The 24,403-nt window shown below is 41.6% G+C and overlaps 2 protein-coding genes across 2 annotated transcripts in view; both read left to right on the top strand.

Moving 5' to 3' along the window:
• The first annotated feature begins 5,723 nt into the window (after positions 1-5,723).
• On the top strand, positions 5,724-23,620 carry XK (X-linked Kx blood group antigen, Kell and VPS13A binding protein). The gene is made up of 3 exons (XM_080612724.1): positions 5,724-6,025; positions 14,955-15,217; positions 21,750-23,620. The coding sequence occupies exons 1-3, from the start codon at positions 5,781-5,783 to the stop codon at positions 22,574-22,576; spliced, it is 1,335 nt and encodes a 444-aa protein (XP_080468850.1). The 5' UTR covers positions 5,724-5,780; the 3' UTR covers positions 22,577-23,620.
• Positions 15,136-24,403, top strand: part of CYBB (cytochrome b-245 beta chain) — a 37,565-nt gene continuing 28,297 nt past the window's right edge. The window contains exon 1 of the mRNA XM_080612723.1: positions 15,136-15,217. The gene's annotated coding sequence lies outside the window, so the exon portion shown is untranslated. The remainder of the gene's footprint in view (positions 15,218-24,403) is intronic.

The following is a 24,403-nucleotide window of genomic DNA, read 5'->3' as shown; positions in this document are numbered from 1 at the left end:
AGCACAATAAATCAGCACAGTAACTTAGATCTTGACCTAGTCATTAATGCTGATACTGTAACATATACCACATATATATTAAAATTTACCATAACAGTACATGAAATCACTCAATTTTATTATGCTTAACTTCCAATGGCCATGTTTCCGTTTATCTTTTAATGTAATTCTTCATAAATGGTAGGAAATATACATTAAAAACTCGGTGTCAGTTTTCTAGTGCTTTCCCCTCTGTGTCTCTTTGTAGAAAAAAATCGTCCTGATTTACATTCAGATGAGACTATAATCTGCTCTGTGTTGTGTTCCAACAGCACACACCAAACAAATCTTCTGTACCTGCAACCATGCTTCGTATATGAAGCCATGTGCTTGGCTTCATTTGAGAAAGAAAATAGTTACTTGGGTAAGAATTAATCCATTCAGCAATGTGAAAACCCATGCAACCACCCAGTTTTCAAAATTTAGGTCCTAAACACCTCTGTAAGTCATGCAAGTTCAGCACTGACTTCATCAAGGGCAGCATGCAAACTTTGTTTACTGATAATTAAGATCAGTTACAGTAACATAAATGTCAAGTCTCATGGGAAACAGCTTGTAAAAATCTTGGAACATAATTATTCATCTGTTTCATTAGACATGCAGTTTGAGCTTCATGGCTTTTCTCACCTGACCTAGCTGGGTTAAGGGGGCTACTAGACATGCTGTAGTCACAGCTGCTGAACACAGGGCTCTTCTGAAAATGCCAATCATTAAATGAGCAGGTTTTTTTCCATCCTCTTCCTCCTTTTAATTGTCTACCTGCTTTTCTTCCTTTGTATACTGTGTATGCTGTAACATACATGCTATTGCAACCTTTAAGACATTGACAGGAAAGCAACCTAAGCAGAGCCATCAGCAACTTTCAGTGCAATAAAAAAACATAAGGTCCTTTGTGTTCCCTCTTTACTGCTCTGAGAAATCGATCAACCTTTATTAGACACTGTCAGCAGGATGCTCTCTCCTCCTGCTCCTGAGTTGGGCCCTGATAGACTGAAAAAGTGTATTCTTGTACAGATTCTGCCATGGTGCTGTGACAAAAGACTGCATTACCGGAAACTTGAGAAGCCTCTTTCAAAGTGTAAAACACAAGTTCTTACATCACATTTGCACATCAGTTTCTTGACTGTGTTTAATTTATTAAGTGTAGGCAATAGGAATTTTAGCGATATACTAGTATTTCTGATTATGCTGTTAATGCAGAGTATGCATTCTGTGGGTATTGGTGCTTATTTGTGATGTACCTGTGTTTGCGTGGTGCTGTTTGTGAGTAAAGCTGTAGACTACAAATCAGTTTGAGGAGCTATATACTATTCATGATTTTTGGTAGGTCATCCATACATTACTGTCATGGAATAATTTTGAGGGAAACTAGATCTGTAATGTCCAGATTTAGTGATTTCAGGATTTATAGAGCCAGACGCAATAAGTTTCTTCAACAGTACAGTTCTAACAAATGTATCTTAATTTTTTCCTGCTACTTACAACTTCTCAGTATGATAACATATTCATTTTGTGCCACTGCTTTCAATTTCTGCTTTGTTTGCATTATTGTTTCCTTCAGTTTCCCTGCCTTTATTTCCCAAGTAAAAATAACTTCAGAAAGCTGAAGCAGCAGCCCAGGTCTTTTGTTCTTGAAAATAAGATTGATTAATTTTGCTTGAGGGATGTTCCACTTACTTGCATTACATTACTTTACACTCCCAGGTAGTCTCTTCTCACTGGCTCTGCCATTTCCCACCTGCCAAGGAAAAAAACATTATATTATCTAGCAACTGCTACTGATGTTTTACATCATTAAATACAAGATAGACTTTCCAAGGAACATGTTCAGTTCTCTAGTATCTCAGTTTTATGAAAACAGTCAAAACCAAGTGGAATAGCTACACATCCCAAATACACATTTAAATAGTTCTGGGAAATATGCACAAATGAATGCAAGTAAAGTGGTTAGCCTTTTTGCCTCTCTGTGAAATTAAGTAATGCCACTTTAATGTTCTAATAATAATTGTATGGACATGTAGAGAGTATGATAAGAATACTGATTAGTATTTTTAAAATACTGTGGAAAAAAACCCCGAAATGTAGGTATCTGATATATTGAGAAACATACAGGTGTAATATGTGCAAATGGAGACTTTCATAAGCAGTCAAATTTTTATTCTTATATTGTTATCTGCATATAGAGTTACAGCATCTGCCAATGTATTGCATGTTTTATGCAAACAATGACCTATTTTAGCATATGCATGCATTTTGAGAATATATCCTTGTTACTCAAACCTGTAAGATCCATGGACAGAGTGTATCTCTGAGGTCTGCTAAGTAAATCTTAGGTGCGGTAATCTACATACCTTGAATATTCACTAGCAGGAGTGCATATTCTAATCTGTATGAAGATTAGTATATCAGAATAAGAATTTCCCTGTAGGTTTTAAAGAGTAATCTTCTTACGAAGAACTACACTGATGAGCAATTGCTGGTGAAGAGCACAGCGTAGATTGCTCTATGAAAGGTTTTCAGTTTATATAAATGTCCTGGACTAAGAAGTAAGCAGAAAGCTAAATAGAAAAGAAATAAGAAAATGACCAAAAATCACACTACTGAGGGAACATACTTCAAAGCCATAAGCGAAAAATGCTCAGGGCCTAAAAAACCAATACAGCAATTTAGGGATGTGAATAGGCATTTTCCAAGAGAAGAGCACAGTTCACTTCATTGCACAGACAGTGGTACAGTGTGCACTGCACAGGTTTTTTTGCTGCCTTGAACAGCGCTTCATTGCCGTTATTGCAAAGTCATCATATGCTGAAAAGAGTCTGCCTGTGAAGGAGTTGCCTGTAGCTGAATCTACTGCCTACTCCAGTCATTTAATGAAAGTGATGCACTCTATTGATGTTTAGGCAGTTTAAAAAAAATAGATCCAAGAAGCCAACATCCACCAATTTCTTGACCTAGGCCTGTAGTTACTAAACTTCCTGACTAGTTAGTTGTGTCACTGATGGCACTGCTGGTCCTGTACCCTGTATATTTAAAATTTTACATCATGCTCAAAAAAAGTCAATTTATAAATAGCAATCTGCTTGAAAATACATAAATCCATATTTTTTTTAATACTTACAAGAGAGTCCCTTGACTTCATTCATTGCATGACTCAAAGAGACAGTGAAGACATTTAGTTCAAGTACAGCAATACCAACTAGAATGACAGAAAACTAATTAAAAACTCATTCTGCCTAGTGATGTAATGGTATTTGAATAAAAATTATAATACAGTGATATTCAGCAACAGCACTGCATGAGCACATGCATACTCCCTGGAAAATTTTACGTAGAAGTCCTAACATCAATTATATCCCATAGTGAAGAGAAAACAAATCCTATTCAAGGATTTATTTTCACTTCATACAGAAGAGGAAGCTATATGACCACAAATTTAACTCTGCTTCTGTCTTCATTACCATGACCACACACAAAAGTTTTCTTCTAACAGTAGTCTGCTTTCACCACTGATTTGGCCTCCTGTGCCCATTGTAAGGGCCTGATATGGCACCTGCTGATGCCAGTGGTGAATCTTCACTTGATTTCAGGCATGCAAGGATAGGTCCTTCCACATGTGTGAAATAGGGGCACAACTGCATTGTTCTGGCCCCTAAGCCTACAAACTTCCCTTTACATGAGTCCTATGGAATTAGTAAGGGCTGTTCGTCTAGTAAGAGGAAAGCACAGGTGTTTGCACATGCAGGGCCCTATTTGATAGCAGGTTTATACCCATTTTCCTCCAATATACATGAATGCCAATACCAACAAAAAGTACAGGGAACTTAAACAGCATTATTTCACATTTAGCTTGTGCTGGTGACACTTGATTATTCAATATATTCCAACATATGGTGTTCATTTCTTGAGTATATGCCGCACCTTAGACTGGTTTCTCAGTATAATAGCCATTCACAGCCATAATATGATACCGACCCTTAGAATCAAGATTGATTTGATTCTTAGAAATGCACCTTATTGTTTAAAAGCAGGACCCCTGCTCTTCTGATGTTTTAAACACTGTGATCTTTCGAATGTGTTTATTGTATTAGTTTTGTATTTCAAATTATTATAGAAACTAGATTTTATAGCTTTTTAATAGCCGTGATAATACTAAGCTTCATTGTGGCAGAACAACCTCTGTGTATATCCATATTATGAGTCTTAAAGCTGTGATTATATTTTGCCTTAAATAAAAGCCCAACCTTGAACAGTATGATTTTGCACGGATCGCTTATTTCTGTACTTACTTTCCATAGTGCTGGCAACTTTTCCTTCCTGAGCAGTCAGGGCTTAGGGCTCCAAAAGCTTTCCAGTGGTACTGTTTCATCAAAGGTAAAAATCATTCATCTTAGAATCAGATAAAACATCCAGGCTGCACATAGCAATTAGGTAAAACTACTCTGTGGTATCTCTACCCTTGTGAGAGAAGATAGGTTGCTTTTGGCCTGTAGATTAAAGTTTTTCACCTAGGTGTTTATTTTCAGCCTCCTTAAAGCTCAGTATACGTAGCCTCTTCTCTTTACAGAAAGACCACTCTGTTCCCAATGAAGGGCACTACAGCATTAAGTTCACCAAGACCTGCCTATAACGAGGTTTATTGTCATCATGAGCTGAGCTCAATTACAGGTGAGCAGGGAGACTCTAAGATTTGCCAGTGCAGCAGTGCAAGAAATGGCCCAAATAAAGTGCCACTGGCATTTTCTGTATAAATCTGCTGACAACCCAAGATGCATTAAAAAATAGTAGCAGACATGCAGAAATAGCCATTAGTGTTATCCCATTAATAGACCAATAGCATCTCAAACTCCATTATCTTGCCTTCCTGTTGTGCTGCTGGTAGGTCTCTGGTCTGCATCAGCTGCCTGCTGATACGGGTGACCTTACACATACCCAGAATGCCTCCAGAGCTCTAGTGGCAAGGGAGGAAAGCACGGGTTGGCCTGGCCATTGCTGGTGCAGGGGAAAAGGCCCAAGAACAGCAGGCAAATGCTGCTGGCTGCAGCTGGTGTTGCAGCAGCACTTCGGGTTTTATGAGCCTGGGAGCCTTTGAAGGCAAAGGCCTGACAAGCAAGGGTAAGATCCACCTGAGAAAGCCCTAGAAGGGCAGCTCTGCCATCAGGCTCTCTGGCTGGGTGAGGAGGTCACTGAACTAGGGGAGGTGCATCACAAGAGGGTCACTATGACTCACAGCACCTCTTCTGCATTTGCTTTTTTAATCAGCTTTTAATGTTTCATAGGGTAATTTTCTTCCAGGTGCAGGCCTTTAGCCTGAAAGGAGGCAGGGGTACTTCCTCCTCAGCATGCCAAACCCCCCCCACGAAGAGAAGCCCCATCTTTCCATCCACCCCACACAGGTCAGTTATGTATCTTATGGCCAAAGGAGACGCGAGGAGGGAGTGCGCTTCCCATTTACAGCGCAGCCCGGGCGCTACCAGGACCAAGCCTCAGCACCGCCGAGCGCATCCACACCGGGGCCGTCAACTTGAGGTCCCCGGCGACACCCGGGCCTTGCCTTGACCCCTCCCGGCCGGAGCCCGCGGCGCGGCGGCTGCGCCAGCGGCTCCCTCTCGGTGAGCGCCCCCTAGTGGGCGCTGTGCCTCAGCGAGCGGCGGCTGGGCGGGCCGGGCAGGGCCGGCGCGTGGGGCGGCTGCAGCTCGGCGACATCGCGCCCCGCGGGCTGTGGCGGTGCGGGGCGGGCGGCGATGAAATTCCCGGGCTCCGTCCTCGTGTCGCTCGTCCTCTTCGTGGCTGAGACGGTGGCGGCGCTGTGCCTGAGCGGGGCGTACCGCGCGGCGGGGGACCGCATGTGGCAGTGGCTGACGCTGCTCTTCGCCCTCCTGCCCTGCGCGCTGGTGCAGCTCAGCCTGGTCTTCATCCACCGCGACGTGAGCCGCGACCGCCCGCTGGTGCTGCTGCTGCACCTCCTGCAGCTCGGGCCCCTCGTCAGGTCGGTGAGTCCCACGTCGCCTCGTCCATCCCACCTCGGCGGGGAGAGCCCGCGGGGCTCGCTCGGTGTCCGGAGCGCTCCGGCCTGTGCGCCACTCCCGAGCTGCCGCTGCTGCTCTACACCGGTGTTACCCGCGACCGTATCCCTCCCAGCCTTATTTCTCAAACTGCGGGAGGAATCATTCCCTTCGCAGGGAATTCTGTCCTTAGGCAGGAGAGCGGCGGGGGGCGCGGTGCTTTGCGGCCCTCGGTTAGCGCTTGGCGTTGGAGGAGATGGGTGAAGCCCTCCGGAGGGGCAGGCAGGCGGAGTTGCCGCTCCCTTTCGCGGGTGGCCTTCCTGCTCGTTTTCTCTCCGTGTGGCTCTTTGCAAACGGCTTTGATCGCTGCTGGTTCATCCGTAACACTTTACACTGAGGTTACCTCTCAGAGAGAAAAGGAACGCTTGCTCAGTCGGTAGTTTAAAACAATGATAGAACCCATCTCATCTGTGCATCTTGGGAAGACCAGTAATGCTGTAGTCTGTCTCCTCTTTCCGAAAGTGAGCTTCTTGCCCCAAATTGCCATGGAGATTTTTCAACTTCAGTTCAACTTCTCACTGAAAATGTCCATAGGGCAAAAAACCCAATAGATAGATGAAAAGTTACAGAAGGGGAGAAGTCCCATGACGAAGTGTTTGCTGTTGGGCTTTCATTTGGAATTTACATTCAATTCTTTTCTTTAAAAATAAATGCAATAAATACAGTATCTCTGTAGTAGAGGCTAGGAAAAGCATCCCCAACTTTTTGAAATTCCTGGACAGTGTGGAAAAGGACAATTTGTTCACATTAATAAAGATGATGTTTGGATGTTACAAAACGTCTTAAACTTCAAACTCCCATTGAATTCCTCTATAACCATGGCTGGATTTTTTTGTTTGCTTGCTTTGTGAATATTTTCAAGATATTTAAGTTATAGCTTAACAGTTAGGTTCTCCAAGAGCCTGGGTATTTCTAAAAGCTAAGAACAAAATACTTCCATGTTCTTTGGAAAGTAAGAGTGGACCCAAAGGGAAAGCAACTGCAAGAATAAAAATTGTGCTCATGACTTTTGTCATTCTAAATCAGTTTCTTGAGATCAGACAAGGAAAGAATGTCATGTCAAACTGCAAGAAGTGCAGCAGCAAGCAAAGAATGTAAACAAAATCAACAAATTAGAGGATTTTCTTTCTAATTACTGGGAAGAGACATAGACTTCTGCTTTGACCTTAACCACCAAGCACAATTTCACTTTTCCTTTCTCAACAGAAGTTTATCTGTTTGCAACACAAGTCTCGTCTGGTGCAGAACACACTCTGTGCTCTGTTGGCAAGCTCCCAGCTGCAGTGGCTGATGTAAAAGTAGCATGTATACAGCAGCCCTTTTCTCTCCTGCCCTCTCCTCTCCATGATGCTGCAGTGTATGAGTGTGTCACCAGCTCTGCACTTCTGCCTTTCTCAGAGATGTATGAACTGAGCATTTCCAGGAGGTTTGAAGATGTTCTGAAAGTGTTGCAGTGTGCCCGTGCTGCAGTTCCCATGGCATCCTTTAGGCAGTACAAAGTGATGAGTGTTAACCTCTCTCTAGACCCAGAATAACTGGAATTATAATTACTGATAAAAAGAGGGTAGTGCCACCTGAAAAAACGTATTTTCTGCTAAAAGCATGAAGGGCTCTACAGATCAAAGAGGAAAAGTTTTGTAGAAAACGATCTCTCTTTAGATTCAGAGAAATGTTTCTATTTGTAGGACAGAACTGAGGGAAGGTGATGTGATCTGTCTGCGACAGACATTAAGGGTCTCTTTCTCAGTTCCTTGTCTTCCTATCCACTGCCACTAAACATTGTTTATCTGTCAGAAGAGGAAACTGATCACCTCCTGCCAGGTGTAGATGAGCACTGTAAAAGTTGAAGTGTTTTCAGCATGCGAAATGCCTTTCCTTTCCCTACTTTGCACAGGAGGCTTTCTATTCTGTGTGGACTGGAATACACGTAAGTCTGAGGTGATAGCTAGAAGACAAAGTATTTTTTGGCTGTGTCATCACTTCATTGTAGCTTTAACCATTGTAAGCTGAAAAAGACCATTTTCTCTGAAGACATTTTCTGCCATCCTTTTAGGCAAACCTCTGCTCATTTGCATCAGAGAGTCCTGCTGCTGTTAGTCATCTGCTTGAAGTCACCCAGTATGAAGCCTCACTCCATCCCCTGTGTTGGGTCTCTCTTACATCTCACTGACACAGCCCAGGGCCTTTTAGGGATGGCTGGGTTAAATTATGTCAAGTAGGACACATAGTCACCCCACGCTATCAGAACAAAATGTTAAGGAGCCCTTAGGCTGTGTGAGATGGCTATGCTTCAACAGAGGGCATTCTGCTTTGTCTGGCTTTAAAGAAGCTGACACTAACTTTTTAATCAGCTCGATTTTGTGACATGATACAGGACAGTATTCCTCTGTTCACACTCAAATATCAATGCACTGCTTTACAGACAGCCCATGCATGTTGTGTGAGTTTCCTTTATCATCTTAAAAGCTAGACATTTTTCTCCCCTTCATTTTCCCCTTCAAAAGTCAAGTTTAAATTTTGGGGAATGGTTTGGCAATATCTTGGCAGGGAAGGAGGCTATTTAGCTTTGCAAGCCAAATGATCCAGCCTATTTTGAATCCTCTCCGTGACTGGGGAAAAAGTACATTCTCTCATAAAACCTTCTTGCATACCACCACCTTCCCCAAACTCCCACACTCCACCTGTTCAGGAGGCACTTGCTGTCCTGCTGCTGCCACTGGAAGCACTAAAATTAGGAAGCATTCCTTCTTATGGAGAGGACTTTTGCTGTACTGGGAGAGTAGTGTTGATGCACCCGGTTTTAATTCCTTCTCCTACTGTCTAAGAGCTGCTTCTCTGTATATTCAGAGCAACTTGTAGAGTAAAATTCCTACCTCCTTAAGTAGCCTGGCTCTGATCCCCAGGATGCAGACATGCCTTAGACTGTGCAGAGAGTTGGCTAGAACAAAGTGACTGCAGGTTTCTAGGCACCATGTGGTATTCCTGCAGCATTTCAGGTCAGTGCCGCTCCTTGTGAGCACACTGATTTGTCTGGATGCTTAGAAAATATATTTGGATACTCCTCCTCCCTCCTTTCCTTCTTTCCTTCTTCTTTTTTCTTTAAACTGGATTTTTTTTTCCACATAAAGTAAATTATAACACAAAAAATTACTTTAAATAATACTCAATGTCATAATGTCAGCGAGAGATTTAATACATTTTTCTTTTCTTTAGAAAAGATCATGATGGGCTTTTTGGCTCATTATCAGCTACTCCTGAGCCAACAACTGTCTCTTTGTTCCCTGTTCATAGCACTGAGATTCTCAAGATTTTAGGTTGTGCTACAATTCCAATAAATATCTGGATGTATTTTTGCTAGTGTAATGCCCTGCACTCAGGGATTTGTTCACAGTGCAAATAACTCTTCATGAAGGGTGCCAGCGAGCCCCCTTCCTTGCCCTTTTCTATTCTGGAAGCAGTGAGTAGGTCGGGGGCTGAAGTGATCTCCGATAAACTGACTTGAGGAGTTGGGGTTTATAGTCCCAAGTTGGGGGTGTTGGTGGTATTGAAATGTAAATCTGCTGGATGTATCACAGTATCACAGTATGTTAGAGATTGGAAGGGACCTCAAAAGATCATCTAGTCCAATCCCCCTGCCAGAGCAGGAACACCTAGATGTGATGGTTCCCTATGATTTAATTTACTGCAGACAGTACTGAAGTGACATACCCACTAGGGACTGGGGTGAACTTGGCAGTGCTTCCTTCTGATACCAGCTCCACTGAGAAGAAAGCTAAGTGACTGCTGGTGTCACTGAAACTACAGTCCCTAGTGCTCTATTAGCTGAATGTGGACATACAGGCTCTTCCTCACAAGGAACATGCAATCAGGAGATGTCTCTGTCTGCAGAAGGATGAACTTCTCTTGCAGAAAAAAATTGAAAGTCCCTGCCCGTGGCAGGGGGGGTGGGACTAGATGATCTTAAGGTCCTTTCCAACCCTAACTGAGATTCTGTGATAACAGGCCTCTATATAGAACACTAATTACTGTTTTCCTCAGATTTTAACAGGACGAGGATATAAACAATAGACAACGATAGAGTTGGGTTTTTTTGTTGTTGGTGGTGGTTTTTTGTTTCTGTTTTTTTTTTTTAATGGGGTCAGGTTTTTTCCTCAAGGCATAAGGAGAAACAATTACATGTGTCTAAGTATTGTGTAGACAGCAGCAAAGCAGATGCAGTAGGATGTTTGCACCAAACTGCCAGGGGAGCTGCTATTACAGTCAAAGTTAGATTCTGTAAGCAGGAAGTGGAAAGAACCCAAACCAACAAAAACCGAATCAAAACACCTATAGGCTGAAATTATCAGAGGCATTAATGTTTTGGGTGCTTAGTTCTGTAGTTTGAAATCTAAAACGCTCTTAACAGTGCAGATAGTCCTTCAGTCACATTGTGCAGAAACTGAGTAGTCTCTCTTTCTTAGTGACCTGTTTTGTAGTTCTGAATAGCACAGGTCTAAAAGCCTCTCTTCCTCGTAGGCCTTGGCTGGCCTTGCTGTAGGAGATTCTGCAAGCTCTAAACTTTACAACTGTTGATGCATCTCTCTCTTTTTCCAGATGGGGAGAATACGCCTAGACCCTTTTCAGGCTTTTTTATTTTTCCTTTGCTCTTCAGCAGGTGTTTTAGGTGTCCATGGTGTGATGAACAGAACAGATAGTGCAGATAGGAGGTAGAACAATGAGTGAGGAACAGATCTTTGCCTGATGCAGGTAAGTAAATCTGCAGGGCTGATAAGTCTTTTGTACACTTCTCTAAAGAAAGAAATTACTAAAAATTGAGCCATTAGGGAAATCTGTTTGTACATTGGCGGTGAGAGTGTGTGGATAGGTCTTGAATAGAGATATGTTCTTGGAGTGCTTGTTGGCTGTGGGAAGTTCTGGTTTCATTGCCTGCTCCCTCTTCACACCATTATTTTGCCTGCATTTAAATCCCACGCATCCATGATTAAAAGAGGGAATGAGGTGCTTGCTCACAGCAGGCGTGTAAGTATAGGATTGTTCCTCCTACTGACTGTGTAGAAGATGAATGTGTGGCTGCTGAATCACCCTTTGAAGACACCATCAGGATCCTTGAAAAAGTATACCTCTTCTCTCTGTCAAGATTGGCAGCAGGAAAGAAAGCAGCCCCATCTTTTACTTAGCTATTGATTTGCACTGTAAGGAGTAGATCTGACATTTATTCAGAGTAACTTTCGTTCTTTCAGAGCCTGTACTGCGACTGCCATTACATGCAGTGAAAATGGCCAGCTGCTTGCCTTCTGCTGTGGATGTCATGGGAGGATGTGTTAAAAGGACCCTAAACATCACTGCATTGCAGGAGATGGATTGTGCAGAAGTTGGGATCTCTCACTGCTGTTTCTCTGGAGCGGAGTAGGGATGAGCAGTGAGCAGCTGGGGCTTCTGGGGAATTCCCATTCTGTAGCAATTTGTAACTGCGGAGGAAAACTGCAGGAAGCAGTTGCTTTATCATGGAATCATAGAAAGGTCTGTGTTGGAAGGGACGTTCAAAATTGTCTAGTTCCAGTCCTTCTGCCGTGGGCAAAGACACCCTCCACTAGATGAGGTTGCTGAAAGCCCCATCCAAACTGGCCTTGAACAATTCCAGGGATGGGGCATGCACACCTTCTTTGGGCAACCTGTTCCAGTGCATCACAACCCTCATAGTGAAGAATTTCTTCTTAATGTCTGATCTAAATCTCCTCTCTCTTGCATTGTCTCTTAGTTGTGTTTCATACTAAAAATGAACAAGCCAGTTTGTTTAAAGACAAGATGCCCAGCCCTTCAGAATGCACTTCACCGGCACAGTTGTAACCCACCACATGTGTATTATCTGAACTGATTCTTCATCACTGTTCTGAACTCTTCTCACCTGGATGGTTCTTTAAGTGCTTACTAAAACATTTAGATTGGTGCTTGCTCTTTCAAGCACCAACCAATGCTCTTTCATCTGTATTAGATGACAGTCTGCTTCTGTTTGAAGCAGTTGCTTGGGCAGTGGCTCCAGCTAGAGTCTTGAGTGCATTTGTTATTTGCCTCAGAAAGCATGACGTCCAAGACACTTTCTGTGTGGGATGGGATGGGCAGGCCTTGGGGAAAAAATGAGCGTCGTCACTGTTGTAATCTGAGTGCTTGCACATACCGTTTTTATGGCACTGTTGTATTGGTAAAAGTGCCCTTTGGCTCTAAGGTTTGTTCATTAGACCATTTCACATTGCGTTTGCTTTTCTATACAGGTAAAAATTTCCCATCACAAAACAGTATACTTCTACTTAATTCCTAGGTAATATATATGAATCAAATGCTTGCTCCAAACCCCAACATTTTGTTGATTATAATATTTGCTATAGTCAGTAGTCTTATGAATTTTATAATCTGTGTTATGGGATTATTACTGCATATTTGTTAGATGGGTCCGTAGACTGTATCCACTTCTAATGACACACGACAAGAGTTCAGAGGCTGATGCTGAGATTTCATTTTCTGTAATAGCTTCAGACTTGCCCTCAGCTCAGGATGAATAGATGGCTGTGAATACTAAGTGAGACAAAAATGTTCTGGGATCTTTATTTTGGAATAAAATCAATGTGTTTGTTTCGGAATCTCTGTTGGCTTCATAAGATGTGCTTTATTAATTTTTCACACTTTATTTTTGGCTGCATGGAGTCGTTCACATGGAACAAGACTGGCAGGGACTGAAATGATTAACAAGGGGAAAATAGAAAGTTACCACTGTGAATGGAGCCTCTGGAACACCAGCACTTTGAATGGCTTTAGTGATAATGGTAGCTGATGCTTAGGGAATCAAGGATAATACTACAGGATCCTAAAACTGCTTTCCATCTAGAGCAGTTGAAAGTTGCTAGTGGTCCTGTTAGGGGGGAAAAAATAAGTCAAGTTTATTAACATAAAAGTCAGTATGCTTTTATTTGAATTTTCACCAGTTTGGTCTGTTAGCTTTCCTCTAAAAGGGTGTGGTAAACTCTGGCTTGCAGTTGTTGAAAAAAGTCAAGCTGAGGAGGAAACAAGAGTTTGAATTCTCAGACAAGCATAGCTCTGTGCTTTGTAATTGTGTGATACTTGTAAATAGAAGGTAAGCCTTATTTGTGCATTACAAAAACTCATTGGCCAAATCTGACCTGTCAGAGACTTGGAGGTGCTGCATTCCTGCAAGTATTACCTACAGAGGCAGCGAGGTGGAGGAGATAAACCTCAGCAGGCATTATGGAAGGAAAGAAGACCTCAGTCCTCGTCAGAGAATGATGCTTACGCAAAAGAAGATGCCATGTGTGTTGGGCCATAGAAGATGTGATGTGACCAGAGCTGGTGCTGTAGGTCATCCTCTCAGTGAGGGTATCTCCTCCCACAGCTTCCCTCTGAGTTGGAAGCCAGTCCTCACCAGTTTTGCTCACACTAGGATTATTTCTTGAAGCCTGTACCAGTGTCAGGCATAAAAGGTTGTGTCCACACTGGGTTTGGACTTCTGGGGGTTTATTTTTCAGTAGTCAATGCCATTTATCCTTTATAGTCCTGGTGTACATGGACAGCCTGCCCTGTATTTTTAGGACCCCATGCAATGTGATAGAAATAGAGGTTCTTTCCGCTCTCTTCTCCCTCAGCTTGTGACTTCATCTGTAGCTAAGTAGACCCTTGCTTGTTATTACTTCACAGACAAGGCTGACTATTGCTCTATGTGTTTTGTGTCCTGTGTGATGCCCAAGCCCAACCTTGACACCTTCATGTCCAAGCAGCTCTCTTAGAATAGCTTTTCAAAGCTTTTGCCAATCTGAAATTAGTTTTTGGAAGGGAGTTTCAGAAACTTTCCTTTCAGGCATCTGTCTGAGGCTCTATTATCTTTAATAATCAAGGAGCCAGATTGTCCTTGTTGCTACAGCATTTGCTGCTGCCAACCCTTTTGGATTATTGTCTGTGTATATGTAGAGGCAGCAAGTATTACAATATGTAATTTATATATATAAGTGCATGAGCTAGCACCCCTTTGTTCCTTGGAAGTTAGTCTGTGGTAAGTTAGACCTACATAAGCAAGAGGGTTTGTTCCCCCTGTGTTTAAAGTATGAAGACCTGCAGCAACTGGAAACACTGCATCTTCTTATTTTGAATATTTTTGCAAGATTGTTTAATATTCCTTAAACAGTGCAGAAAACGTAAGCAAACGTAAGGAGCAAAGCTTCTGTTTCTGCGTCTTTTTTAAAGAAATGTGAATTTCCTGGGTTGTGAGGCTAGTTCTCATTCTTGCTGCTATGGCCTGTTAAAGCAAGAGTTAGAGTCCAGCTGTTTATGAAGTATGTGCACCCACTCATACTCTGAACTCCTCCAACATTCTGAGACTTTTTGTTTAAGAGATGAAAAGTGGTTTTACTGTAGTGTCCTGTTAGCGTGTGACAGATGTATGGATAAGTAGAAGAGAAAAACATGAGGATCTGAAGAAAAACTTCCCACTTGATTTCTGGGTTAGCAGCCTATGAACATTGTGGATGAAGAGTTTAGGGACTTTAATAGGACAAGCAGAGAGCAAGGACAGCTTATGGGAAACAACTAAACCTCCTCCCATGTCTGAGTACTACAGGCAGCCCAAAGGGCACTGCCAGATTCTGGCCCTCTACTTGCATGTAGTTCACATTTTTAAAAAGTGAAATCTTCATATTCTAAATTTAATAGAAGGAGAAAATATACAGGCTTTGCTCTATGAACATATTGCTTAAGTCTTAGTATATGATGGCTTAAAATACTTAGGAGTGGGAAGACCTATGCTTTCCTTTCATGATTTTCCTGTTACATTAATTACTGATTTGCTTCTAGGTGTGTGGAAGTCTTTTACATTTATTTCCATGCTGGGAGAGTTGAAGAGCCTTATGTCAGCATCACAAAGAAGAGGCAGATGCCCAAGGATGGGTACTCAGAAGAAATTGAAAAAGAAGTGGGACAGGCCGAAGGCAAGCTGTGTACGCACAGGTCTGCATTCAGCAGGGCGTCTGTGATCCAGGCGTTCCTTGGCTCAGCACCCCAGCTCACGCTCCAGCTCTACATCTGTGTCCTGCAGCAGGAGATCACAGCTGCCAGAAGTAGGTAGAGCTACTGTTTTCACCTCTGTATTTTGGTGGGAGGGAGAGGAGAAATGTCAGCAGTCAGATATAGCTGTCATGGGCAAGAATCAAACTTAACTGGACTAGGTTTCATCTCCCGGACAACTTTTGATGGTGATGTTGCTTTCAAGTTTGTCTTTATATAGTCATATTTTAGACTATGACAATTTGTGTAGCATACTTGGGTTGCAAGAAAAACACTAATTTGATAAAGTGGCTATTGTGGCATGTGAGGTAGTCAGCTGGAGGGACTGAGCTGTCTTCTTGAAGAGAGAAACCAAAAAATTACCTCTATTCCATTTTGGGTTTTGAGCATTCTTTCTGGAAAATTCCATGGGGTACAGTGCAGAGCATGTTTTGCCGTGCTGCAATAAGGAATGTGTACTTTCAGGAATGTGGTTTCAAATGTGGACTGAGGGAGTGAACAGACTTTATTTGTGCCAGACTCTGATTTTGGTATCTAAAGGTAGGACTCACTAAGCTGGTATGCAAATGTGGCTATCTAATCTCTAGACCCAAGATGTTAAGCCTTCACCACGCAGTGCTGCACCACATGGACTTACCAGGACTGTGGGACTCTGCATCTTGCTGTATGGTGTGCTTCAGTTCCTTGAAAAATCAGTCTTGATTTGCTGGCACACTGCTAAATAAAGAACCTACCCCAGGGAGTCATAGGACAGCCAGCCTTTTGGCTTAAAAAGGGACTTTGGCAACTACGTGAGCTGGAGGTGTGTTTCCACTGAAGTATGTCTCTTGTTACATCTCTGAGGTCCTGGAAGGCCAGGGATCTTTATCAGCATTGCAGCTAGGGTGGCTGAGACTAGGGTAACACGTTATGAATCTGAACACTTTCTTCAGTTCTGGTGCCTTGGTTGGCACTGTACCAAGGTAAGGAACTAAGATTTTTAGAGAAGCCTGTATAATAATGTCAGGGTTCTCCCCTCAGTTCAGGGAACAGAAAACTTTAGTATTCCAAAGGGTGAGTCAGTGCATAACGATATTACAACAGGTTAAGGTCTTTTTACGAAAGTATTTGTTTAAGGTCATAGCAGTTACTTGAAAGACGTTACTCCTGACCTTACTTCACAGCTAAGGTAGTCTCTTTGAATAACCATGGCATCTGTGCCATGGGATAAGAGCAAAGCAGGTGAATCCTTTGCTGAGTGGTGCAATTAGCAGAATTTCCAATCATGTTGCTGCAGGTGTCATTTGCTTGAGAAAGGTCACCTTTTTATTGTATTTCTTCTATTACTGGTGTTGACCTTACTGGTCATGATTGCCAAGGCGAAGTGCTGTGTTCCAGATGATTAGAGAATTGCTTATTTAATGCTTTGTAACTTCCTATTCTGACTTTTATCAGTCACTGCTGAGATAAATTCTGAATCACAGACTGATAAGTGACCTTCTGTGGGTGTAGTTAAACAACCAGAGATAAGCTGGCTCACCAGGGAGTTCAGTAAACCCACCAGCAAATGCAGTGGTCATCTCGTGTCTCTCAGGAGCCATCTCCATAGCAAGTGTAATTCTAAAATATAGACATGAAAAGAAAATATGTTTATATATAAAAGTGATTTTCTTTTTTTTTTTTTTTTACTCAGTGTTTTGGGAGCAGTGGCAATGTCTGTTAGAGCTCATTCAACAGAAAAACAAGAGTCCTGACCATATTCCTCTTGCGTATATTTTACTTTCTGAAATATTTACACTTTCTGCAATCTCTTCAGCCACCTTCTTTATTTCTTCAGTAGTACCTTTTATCCACCAGTATTATTCGGCCTCCAGAGTAAATGGGAATATACATAGCACAGTTTCAGCTTGTAGTTTGTTGTGTTGTCCTGGGTTCAGCAGTAGTAGTAATTTTTCTCCTTCTTAGTAGCTGGGGCAGTGCTGTGGTTTTGACTTTCAGCCTGGGAACAGTGCTGATAACACCAACGGTTTTAGTTGTTGCTAAGTCATGTTTACTCTGACCAAGGACTTTCTGAGTCTCATGCTCTGCCAGGGAGGAGGGGAAGCCAGGAGGAAGCAGAAACAGGACACCTGACCCAAACTAGCCAAAGAGGTATTCCATACCACAGCACGTCATGCCCAGTATATAAACAGGGGGGAGTTACCTAGAAGGGCTAGATCACTGCTCGGGTCAGGCTGAGTATCGGTCGGCAGGTGGTGAACGGTTGTATTCTCTTCCGTTGTTATTTCCCTTATCATTATTATTATTTGTGGTAGCAGTAGTGATTTGTGTTATATCTTAGTTACTGGGCTGTTCTTATCTCTTATGTGGGAGTTACATTCTTTCGATTCTCTTCCCCATCTCTCCGGGTCAGGGGTAGGAGTAAGTTTGAGGGGGAGGAGTGAGTGAGCGGCTGCGTGGTTCTGAATTACCAGTTGGGCTTAAACCACAGCATGTGTGTACATGGGGATTCTTATGTATGGATACATGACTTTAACATTTTGATCTTGCAACATCATCAAAGAAATTTAACAGTCAAGCTCTTTCACACATTAGATGTCTTCAACTTCCCTGTTCTTTGACACTGATCCTCCAAAGTGCGCTATTTATTCCATTTATTTATTTGTTACAAATATCGCTGTCTCCTTGTGTTTTCATTTCCACATTTTTTGCCTTGTCTCCTCACGAGTCTCTTTTTTTTTTTTTGCATTCCTACACTACCCTGTCTGTTATTCTGTGTAAGTTCTGCTTCATCAGTGGTAATGAGATCAGTATCAGCTGTGAACCTAAAGCAGCTTACCATCATGCTACATAGTGTGGCTTGTCCCTTTCAGATATGTTTGAAACTCATTACTGCTTCCACTATTGAATTGAACAGTTTCGAAAAAAGCATGCATCCTTGCCTAGAACTTTGTCAACAAGAACCATGCTGCATCTTTTTTGTGTATTTCATGACATTCATTAATTTATCTGGATGTTTTCTTCTGGATGATCATGCCAGTGTTCTCCAAAATTGTCGTTTCACTGTCAAGAACATAAGATCAAGAGAACTAAAAGCAGGACAAAGCCTCTAGGTTACTGGCGAAAGACATAAAGCTTTAGTGACTGTTCAGCCTGAAATGTATAGAAGTGGTGTTGAACTAAATGCCACATTGGAAACCCACCAGTAGTAGCCTAATCTGAGTCCTAGTTGTAGGCTTTATTTGATTACAGTGTAACTGGGAAGAAGTTCCTAACTTGTTACTGTATGAAATGCCCAGTGTGACTTTGTAATTGCCACTCCAGAACAGAAGCTAAGGTCTCTCTAGTGCGTTTGGGCTTTGCCCTGTATTAATTGCTTCAGCATCTGTCTGTATCAGGCGTTGCCTTAGAGCCAGCTATTACTTTTTGTTGAAGAGATGCCTGACATTAGACTCAGGTCCACTTACTGTTGGGCAGTAACCCAGACCTCTTCACTTAGGGAATACCACCTGGAGAAGTGTAGGGCCAGGAGGTGCCAAAAAGACCCAAGTTAATTACAAAACTCACAAGCTGGAGGTGGGGGTTATGTGACTTTGCCTCTTACCCTTGAAAAAGGGCCAGTTCTTAGTGTGCGGTATTGAATGTGGAAGATATGTTTCTGGTAAGAGTGATCTTTTTGCAAGCTTAAAGTTTTTGTGCTATTAACGGCAGTCAAGTTATCTTTTCAAGTGTTGCTTACAGTGACAAAATAATCTCAGAAGGTGGATTTCCTACCATTTAAAAGTAAAATTATTCTGCTGAAGAAGGTACTTCTTTTTAAGTGAAAATCTGCAGCAGTCACTGCCATCTTCAAGAATAGTAGTTTTGGGTTTATCTGGTTTTTTTAATTTTGCAGTGTCACTTTCCTAATGTTCATGACTAGGCTTTGTAGGTGGTCTTACTAGATAACTGTAAGATGCTTCTACTGTTGCTTCTCCTCAACTCATTAAGCTCTGACCACAGACTTCTCATTGTTTAAACAACATAGTCTGAGTATTAATAGTTGTTTTTAAGTGTTGAAATTATATCTTAAGGCAAAAAAAAAAAATCATATCTAGGTGTCTTGCCCTAAGTAAAAAATAAGTCCCTTTATTTTTCAATGGTTCTGGTTATTAGTTTAGAAAACTATAGTATATAAATAGATAACTTATGATTCTTCAGCAGAATATAAGATTTCAGTAATAGGTATTTGTGATGTAGTTCATCTAGAGCAGATTTCACTCTTTTAGCAATTTCTGAAGTGGGAAGCACCAGGTGTTGAAAAGATTTAGCACGTAATAAAAAACCAAAGTAAACCAGTGCCTCCCTGGATGACTGTCTGAGTGTGCACCTTTGATTTGTAAGAAAAGTTCAGCCTGGGAACAAGAAGGAAAAAAAGAAATGCCAGCTTTATAAGGACTGTTAGGGAATTCGGGACTGTTCCAGGGCCTTTCAAATTTTCACTTCTTTGCCTGCTTAGTATGAGTAAAAGCAACAATAATGTCACACTCCTCTGTTTCCCTTTGTGGTTGCTTCAAACCATCTTTTACACAGACCTAAAAGTTTGGTGGAGGTACTGAGCTTTTGAGAAAAGAGGACTGAGCTACTATATTAAACCAGAGTCAGAGTGATCTGGTTTCTATCAGTAGAGAAATGCCTCTTTCAAAGGCTTGAGTTTTTAAGACAGGTTTGAGATTAATAAAAAAATCCCCCAAATAAAGCTGGGTAATAAGATGCATGTCCAGCTTATCAAAGCAGAAAGCAAGCAGAGTTCCAGGACAGCAGCACCCTGTCCCTAGTGCGTAGGGATTTTGTTTCTTTAACTTTGAGAATATTCTTTTGCTTCATTAGCTGCTGGAAGTTATTTGTTCTTTCACAGTTCTAGATCTGGCTCAAAACTGCAGGAAAGATTTTTGTGAAGAGCCACAGGATGTGAAGCAGTGTTCTCGACTGCACTTGTTTGCTGCTCTGCTTTCAACCAAATTCTGAGAACAAGTACACTACTGAGTAAGAAAGACATTTAAAAACATCTAATAAAAATCTAAGTGTTAAACAAGCAAATAAATAACCATTTTCTGAGAATTTATCCATCACCAAACTGGCCTATACAAAATTACCATATAATATGGCAAACATTTTTCAGCTTAGTGCTATTGGAAACTTAGATATAAAGGATTAATTCTTTTCCAAAATAATTCAGAGGTATTTGAGGATCAGGGTGGGAGAGAGGTTAACTAAAATTATAAAGAAAATCCAGGTAGAAAGTTGTTAGAGATGCTGAAATACGCTTGTTTATTTCAAAGTCATGCTTATAAATTAATAACTTTAATTAGAAAAAGTCCTAATAATCATGGCTATAGAGGTATAGCAAATCAGGGAATCCAGTTCATTTGTAGGGTATTGACACATAAACTAATTGAATGCTGCAGAAAGCACTGGTTGCTAAGCAATGCAGCAGTAATTGACAAAATCAAGAATTCCCAACTCTGATCGTTTTGTTATATCTGATGCATATAATGTTCTGTAGCATGACCAGACAGCTTGGTTAGTTTCATTGAAAGTTCCTTGCATGGACAAAATGTTAGATTGAAACTAGAAGTATTGATTGGGGGATGCCTAAAATTAGTCCTCTGAATCAGCAGCTAATCGGCATGTCAGTAAAAACTGTGAAGAAAGTATGCAAATGCTAACAGGACTGTGGGCAGTTAGCACTTTGAACATCAAGGTGCTTTCTCAATGGATGTTTATTCTATGCATCCAGGGTTCTTGTACATTTGAACCTTCTTAACGTGGCAAGACAAGACTCCTTCCTGGAATGCCAGAAAGCTTTTCCCCTGTTGCATCTGGAGGGGAAGCCAGGTAACACTTGGCCTCTGCCTTCACTTTCTGAGAATTTAAAAGCCATGAAGCCTTCACTTGAAGTTTCTGGATAGATGGGAGATACTAAAAGTTGATCTGAATTTAAAGGCGTTTTTAAAAAATGTTGATTTTAAATGCATGATACAGATAGGTGTATAGGAAAACACAGTGTAGACAGGTGAGCAAATCTTACACAGTTGCAGATCTCTGTCTGCACAGGCAGAGAATGGGCAGGTGGTTCTGGGTTTAAATTGCTCTGGCTTTCAATTTTGAGCTCCATCACAGAGCTTTTAATTTTAGACAGTTGCGACAGAACTTCACAAGCACTGAGGTATCTGCATGCCCAAATTACTCCAGTATTTCAGCTTCTGTTTTGCAGTTTTCCATCTGTATGGGGAGGGAGTGGCACCCCTCTGCATTTTGGAGTACTGTGAGAGTTTGAGAGCACGTTGGATACTCTTATGACCGAGCTATATAATTACCAAGGACAGTATATGTGCAAACAGCCCTTGGGAGGAGGAGGAGAGATGCTTCTGACTGTTAAGTGCCTTTTTACATTCTAACTACTTGGAAAAGTAACAAATGGGGTCTAAAACAGGAGATAGGGTTAGAGTAAGAACCCAGATGTGTATATAAGGAATGGGGGATTTTTGCTGTGAAAACAGTTAATCTGCAATGTCTTTAACTTCTGCTAAGCTGAAGGTCCTGATCTGTCTTTTCTCTTTGTAGGTATTTTTATGGTCCTTTCTCTCCTGTCAATTGTGTATGGTGCCTTACGCTGCAACATCCTGGCTATTAAGATTAAGTATGATGATTATGATGTCAGCGTGAAACCAGCCGCCTACCTCTGCATATTCATGTGGAGAAGCTTTGAGATTGCTATACGGGTTACGGTGTTGGTCCTTTTCAGTTCAGTCCTTCAAATCTGGATACTTCCCGTTGTGCTAGTGAATTTCTTTGGTTTTTTCTTCTACCCATGGATTCTCTTCTGGCAAAGCAAGTCCCCATTTCCTGAGAACATAGAGAAGGCATTGAGCAGGGTCGGCACTACCATTGTCTTGTGCCTTCTCACCTTCCTGTATGCTGGCATTAACATGTTTTGCTGGTCAGCAGTGCAGGTGAAGCTCAATGATCCTGACTTAATTAACAAATCCCAAAATTGGTACCGACTGACTGTGTATTACATGCTGCGATTCATCGAGAATGCATTCCTCCTGCTGATGTGGTACATCTATAAAACTGATATCTACCTGTATGTCTGTGCCCCATTGTTGGTCTTGCAGCTCCTGATAGGTTACTGCATGGCTATCCTCTTCATGTTGGTCTTCTACCAGTTCTGCCACCCATGCAAAAAGCTCTTCTCATCCAGCATTTCTGAAGGTTTGCTGTCCTGTTTCAAGTTCCTCTGCTTTATTTGCAAGCCTCCCAAATCCAGCATACTGATAGACAAGGCAGAGGTGAAATCTCCTGAAAATTCCGATGAAGTACGGAGCAGTAGCAAGACAATAGATTCTCAAAAGGGGAATCCTCATCAAAGCATTTCTTCCAATGCCTAGTACATCTGGGAGCAAGTAGGTGCCTTTGGAGGATGGCAGATCACCTGCTGGGAACATTGTGTATCTTGGACATTGTGTCTTGTGGATGGGATTACTTTCTTGCAGGTGTAGTACTGCATGACAACTGACGAGCTTACCTTTGTGGAAAATGTAGTGTATGAGTATGTGTATCTCTGTGTGTTTGTGTACTGAGAGCAATCTTTCATTGTAGAATTCTATTTCAGGTTTTCTTGCACATAGGTTTATTATCACATGCTTATTTTGAAATCATAGGAGACATTCTTCAAGAACTGGCCTGATGCTCATCTCACTCAGGAAATCTGAGGATGGAAGGAAATGCATTTTATTTCAGATGAAATATCATTACGGCATGCAACCCTAGCATGGAAACAGAGCATAGACCTTGACTATATACTGACTGTAGCTGTGGTCTGCTTTGATCAAATTGCAGACTTTTTTACACTCTAATCACTTCTCTCTGAGGTATAAGAATTGGACTTCTACAATGCAGTGTAGTCTGGGTTGCCAAGAAACAGCCAATTATCCAGCACTAATACTGAAATGTGACTGTTACTGGGAACGGACAGAGGCATTACTGGCTTTGCACTGTTTCACCCTTCACATTTGCTGCTTGTTAGCAAGGGAATTAAATTTAACACATTAATTGGGATGTTCTAGAATAGCTAATTTTCCTGACATTATCATTTGTCTAATACTTTGTGATCAGCTAGTATTAGGGTGGTGTTCACTTTATATAACTTTAAATATCTGAAAGCTGGGCACATAGTGTGAACTAGTCATGTGGGTGCTGTCCAGAGCACATCTCCAAGGAGTGATTCAATCCATCTTAGAAACGTCTTCTTAAGGCAAGTGATATGAGTCATTCTCTGGAGACCTATTACTCAGTGTTAACTAGATGCCTTGACAATTAGTTTTGATTATCCATCTCTTTTTTAGATGGCTAAAGTTAAGAGATAAGCACTACACTGATTGTCAGGGGGTTGGTAGTACACCAAGCAGGCAACTCAGTGACTTGTGTGGTGATAGAAGACACTGAGTGCTCCTTTTTTAGGCTATATGTTGTGGTTAGTTTAATATCAGTAGTCCTAAACCCTCTGACTTCTTTACCTCAGAAGTATCACAGGCTTGAAATCTGGAAGAGGAAATGGAAGTTGTTGACTTTTTCTTCTATGCACTATATCACCATGAATAAAAGTGTTCCCTTATTTTTCAAGTTGCTCAGAAAGCTTTAGCAGATCATACCCAAGAGTTTATTGGAAATACACAAAATTAATTTTATTTTCAAAAACTGAGTGAAACCTTTTTGCACTTTGTTTGCTTAGCACCTTGCATTTCTTTTGAATATTATCCATTATGGCTGCTAGTGAAAACAAGTAATTTATGACCAAAAGCATCAACTAGTGTCCTAAGCTTAGCCTCCTTCCTGTTGTCATGGAGGATGTGAAGTTCTTCAGTTGGGATGACATCAGCATCATCGTACTAGATGTGTCTCAAGTTCAGGTCTGAGGTCTTTTACCATGAAATATGTCACGTGCAGTGCTGCAAAGAACTAAGATGTTTTGATTCTTTACTGCACTGTAAATGAATGTCTTCATACTTCAGTTTTGTTATGGAGTTGTGTTTCTTATTTTGCTTAGTATGTGTCTGTGTGTGGTATGCGTATGTAGTTCTCATTAAATTATTGAGGGCTGGCAGTGGGAATTTTTGGCTTGAGCTTGCCATGGGAATGTACCTCATGTATCTGGGGAAAACACCGAACACCTCAGTTCTAACTTCTCTCTCCAAGGAGCATAGAATAGTGAAGTG

The sequence above is a fragment of the Psittacula echo genome (genome assembly GCF_963264785.1).
Source record: "Psittacula echo genome assembly, chromosome: 3".
Taxonomy (NCBI): Eukaryota; Metazoa; Chordata; class Aves; order Psittaciformes; family Psittacidae; genus Psittacula; species Psittacula echo.
The sequence above is the reverse complement of the archived record's forward strand: the minus strand, read 5'-3'. Positions and strand labels throughout refer to the sequence as shown.

Bases quoted from the DNA above. Each gene is read 5' to 3' on its own strand.
- XK (XM_080612724.1), top strand. From the start codon at position 5,781: ATGAAATTCCCGGGCTCCGTCCTCGTGTCGCTCGTCCTCTTCGTGGCT. The intron at 6,026-14,954 runs GTCGGTGAGTCC...ATTTGCTTCTAG, and splicing joins CAGCTCGGGCCCCTCGTCAG to GTGTGTGGAAGTCTTTTACA. The intron at 15,218-21,749 runs GTAGGTAGAGCT...TTCTCTTTGTAG, and splicing joins GGAGATCACAGCTGCCAGAA to GTATTTTTATGGTCCTTTCT.